At 57.0% G+C, this 4,434-nt stretch overlaps 1 protein-coding gene across 1 annotated transcript in view; it reads left to right on the forward strand.

The window, feature by feature from the left end:
- Positions 1 to 1,699: 1,699 nt before the first annotated feature.
- MAG (myelin associated glycoprotein) overlaps positions 1,700 to 4,434 on the forward strand; it is a 16,930-nt gene continuing 14,195 nt past the window's right edge. Inside the window, exons 1-3 of the mRNA XM_010848997.1 lie at positions 1,700 to 1,759; positions 3,554 to 3,613; positions 4,226 to 4,293. Of these exons, the coding sequence (XP_010847299.1) occupies positions 4,248 to 4,293 (46 nt within the window). The 5' untranslated portion in view covers positions 1,700 to 1,759; positions 3,554 to 3,613; positions 4,226 to 4,247. The remainder of the gene's footprint in view (positions 1,760 to 3,553; positions 3,614 to 4,225; positions 4,294 to 4,434) is intronic.

Below are 4,434 nucleotides of genomic sequence, written 5' to 3' on the forward strand. Positions count from 1 at the left end.
TCTGACTCCTCACTCCCCAGTCTGGGGATTTCCTCGCCTCGACCCATCCCTGTGCCTCAGGGCGGGGTTCTCCCTTGGGAGAAAGGGCCCTCTCTCCCTCCCTTCCTCCCCACTGCTCTGGCCTGAAGGACAGAAGATGCCCTAGTGTGGCTGAGCAGCTCACGATCAAGCCACTACTACGAGGAGGCTGAGATGACAGAGGATGAGATGATTGGATGGCATCACAGACTCACTGGACATGAGTTTGGGTAAACTCCAGGAGTCGATGATGAACAGGGAGGACTGGCGTGCTGCAGTCCATGGGGTATCAAAGAGTCAGACATGACTGAGTAACTGAACTGAACTGAACACTTAGTCACACCACCACCAGGCAAAGGTTATGACTGGGCCTGGGGCAGCAGGAGGATCACCATAGAATCTGCACACAGAGGGTCCCCACCCAGCTCAGAGAGTCAGCACAGCCCGGGTTGGGCACCCTCGTGCACCAGGCACTGTGCTAGGGAACACGGGGGTGAACAAGACAGACAGACAGGCGGACAGACGAAAGCCTGAGCTCAGATACCAGTGGGGAAGCAGCTCACTGAAGGTGCAGGTGGGCAAACGAGGTGCTGAGGGCCATGGAAGGACCGGGCAGTATTTAAATATTTTATTTATGGTTGTGCTGGGTCTTCATTGCTGCGCGTGGGCTTTCTCTACTTGAGGTGAGTGGGGGCTACTCTTCATTGTGGAATGAGGGCTTCTCCTTGCCAGTGGCTTCTCTTATTGCAGAGCATGGGCTCTAGAACACAAGCTCAGTAGTTGTGGTACAAGGATGTGGGTGCTCCGTGACGTGTGGGATCTTCCTGGACCAGAGATCGAACCCATGTTTCCTGTGTTGGCAAGCAGATTCTTTTCCACTAAGTCATGAGGGAAGCCCCTGGGGCAGCTTTTAAACAGCGGGGCTCGGCTTGGCGGAGAGGGGCTGGTCAGCAGCAGATCAGGAAGTGGAATGGGGCAGGGGAGTTTCCAGGAGGAAGGAACAGTGCCAAGGCCTCCAGTGAGGGTATTTGAGGAACACACTCGTGCACCCACTCTGTGGTTAGGAAGTTTAACTCAGGAGTCCGTCTGCCCGCAGGGCAGATTGGGAGGAAGCAAAGCCCTGTCCTCCTGAAGGTCATGTTCTCACGGGAGGAAACAGTTAACACATAAAGTCATTTCCAATGGCAAGAAGAGCCTGGAAGAGAATAGACCAGGGTGTGGGCACCAAAGACGACACCCTCTAGGGAGGATGGAGGGGACTAAAGCCGAGAGCGAGCTCTAGAGCCTGCCTCCTTCTGGTCACACTGGCCTCTGTGGCCTCCCGGGCCTAAGGTTATTACTAGCATTGCCACCAAGATTCCCCAGAAGCTGAGGACAACACGTTCTGCCTCTCAGCCTGAGACTTCCAGATATGTTAGAGACGCACCCCCGCCCTCCTCCCAGGGACCCAGAACTAGGGTGCGCAGGGATGGAGCGGGGAACGAGTGAGGCAGCCACCCCCAGCCCCTCCAGGAAGGAGCTCGTGGAACCCAGGCGTCAGGCTGCCCAGTTCGCTCTGTGGTGACAAGGGCCCTTTGTGCCCCCCTCCCCCGGGGGCAGGGAGGAGCTGGGCCCTGGAGGCAGGCGGCCCCTGGCACCCGGGGGGAGGGGAGGGGCTGGCGAGTGGGGGCCTAGACCCTGGGAGGCCAGGGGACGGCGAGCAGGGCCGGTGGAGCAGAGGGTGCAGAAGCAAGGGCATCAAGTGAGTACTGCAGCTGAGAGGGCTGGGGACGGGGAGGAGAGCAGAGGACCTGGGTTGAGAGCACAGGGCAGGGTCACCCAAGGCGCGTGCAACGCAGGGCGTTCTGGGCCGTGGATGGTGGCTGTGAGCTGCCACTAATTTAGGATGGGGGAGGGTGCTGCTCAGGACCGCGCTGGGCGTGGGCTGGGATCATGGCACGGACACTGACTGAGCTTTGGGAGCAAACCACAGAGAGAGAGAGAGAATGAGGCACCCTCCTTGGGACCCCTCCGGTGGAGATTCTGCCCTGGGGCTCCTAGGTTTGTGGCAGTTGGGGTGGAAGTGGTCCAGGGCCAGGAGAAGACCGAAAGGATGCCCAGGTAATCAGAGGTCTGTATCCTGCCATCTGGGAGGGGATGGGGGTGGGGGGGTTGAGTGGGCAAGTTGCAGCACTGAGCACACGACAGGGGTGTGTGTGCACAGGCGCGTGCACCTCTCTGAGTGAGCCTTAATCCATGTCAGTGTTTCTCCATCTTTTTTTTAACATCTCACTAAGGAAACCTTTCAGACTTGCTTTTCCTAAACCCACTTCCTCCATGAAATCTTAAGATAATGGATGGACTGTGTTTATGTACCACACAGCCCTTTAGAGAGCCACAAACCATCATAATAACTCCGGCTTTTCTGGACCCCATCCCCAAGAACCAGTTTTCATCCTTATTCAGAATGCATGATCTACACGCTTGGTTCATGAGTCTGGGCCCGTGGCCCTCACCTGTGTCTACCCGCCGTACCTCCCTGCGGCAGGCACAAAGACGGCATCTGCCGTGTGTTCTTCGGCATGGGTCTGGGTGGGTCTGGCCACAGCCACACCTCCATGTGTGTGCTGGTCCAAGTGCCTTTGGGAGTGTGCAGTGTGCAGTGTGTGTGCCTGATGGCCATGCCTGTAGCTGTGCAGGGGTGTGGTGGGCAGGAGGGTGAGGTGTGTGTGGGTATCTGCTGCACGTGGGTCCCGGTGCCTGTTGGTGTGTGCAGGGTCCTGAGCAGTGCTGTTGGGGTGAGCCAGCTCCTTCTGGTTTTGTCCAGATCTGTAACATTTCATGCCAGCATTTGCATGTGTCTGACTACATGCATCTGTCCGTGGGAAGACAGTGTCAGAGGCCAAAAAAGCAACCACTTGGAAACTCTGGCTCCAACCCGAGGCGACCCACGGAGCAGCCGGGTGCCAGGGACTCACTAACCCCAGTCCCTGGTCCTTCCTGGCTCCACTCAGAGCCCGGCCAGGCGTTCCCAGCTCTTCTCTCGACCCCACCTACCTCAGAAGCCCCCCAGGACGAGGCGCCCTCACCCTGAGGGAACAGGCCTCTTTTGTAACCGGGCTCTGGCCTCTGGAGGGTGAGGACACCAGGGGCCATCTGTGGGGCGGGAGAGGGCGGCAGGAATTCCCGCGGCATGTTGGGAATGCTGATGCTGTGAAACCCAGTCATTGATGGGGCTGGGTCCCTGCCTGCCACCCCCAGGTCTCAGCCATGGGACAAGTGCTCCCTTGCCCCATTCACACCCCTCGCCTCCCCCTACCCCAAGGCACTGCTGCTCCCCTTTGCTTCCCCAGAGTTCTCCATCATGGCTTGCCACGGGAGGTGACCACAGAGTAGCTTTGAGGCTGTGTGGGAGGGTCTCAAACATCCAGAGGCCATGGGCAACAGAGGCTGTGTGGGCAGCCTGGCAACGGCCACGACTCGTGCTGGATCCTGTGAACGGGGGTGGGGATGTTCGGGCCCCCACTTCCTTGCACCTGTCTGATTCTTGCTCCAGGTTGGCCGGCTGACAGCTGCAAGCGGGACCAGAAGGCATTCCCAACTCAGGGAGACGGAGGTGAGCGGGGAGGGTTCCAACTTCCCTTCCTCCTGGCTTTTCCTGCTTCCTCTTGTTCATCCAAACTTGGCTCTATCCTTACTTTCTGGAGATCCCCAAGGGCATAATGGTGATAAAGATAATTATTAGCACGTCACTAACCATGTAGATATCTTCACCGGCTCAATGGACGTGAATCTGAATAGTGAAGGACAGGGAAGCCCAGCGTGCTGCAGTCCATTGGGTTGCAAAGAGTTGGACGTGACTGAGCAACTGAATAACAACAAACCCATGGAGAGTCAGGACAGTTTGGTGGTGAAGTCTACAACCCTGGACAGGCAGACAGGGCTTGAATCCTAGCTCTGCTGCTTGCTGGCTGTGTGACCTTGGGCAAGTTACTCAATCTTGCTGGAGCTCAGCTACAAAAACAGGATAATAATTGCACCTACCTCAAATGAATTTGTATAGTAGAGTACCTCGGGTGGTACATGGTTGATGCCATAGATGTGTCTGTGATCATAAATACTAACAGCAGCAGCAGCTATCATCTGAACGGGCTGCTTCCCAAAATCTTACCAGAAGTCTTACTTTTCACTTCTCTGGGCCTTCAACACTCTCCTCTCCCCTCTCCAGCTCTGCTCACTTGCTGTACAAAATGATATTCCTCACGGCACTGTCTCTATTTTGGATTATGATTTCAGGTAATAATGCATGGGGATCTGGAGGTTTGTGGGTCCTGGCCCCTGAGCAGGCTGGGGTCCCTGGACCCCTCAGGTGGTGGGAGGTGATGGGAGTGGGGGTTGGGGGCACCTGGGCAGAATGTGTCTCTCAGCCTCAGGGGT

This window comes from Bison bison, unplaced genomic scaffold, assembly GCF_000754665.1.
Source record: "Bison bison bison isolate TAMUID 2011002044 unplaced genomic scaffold, Bison_UMD1.0 scf7180017864280, whole genome shotgun sequence".
NCBI classification, from domain to species: Eukaryota; Metazoa; Chordata; class Mammalia; order Artiodactyla; family Bovidae; genus Bison; species Bison bison.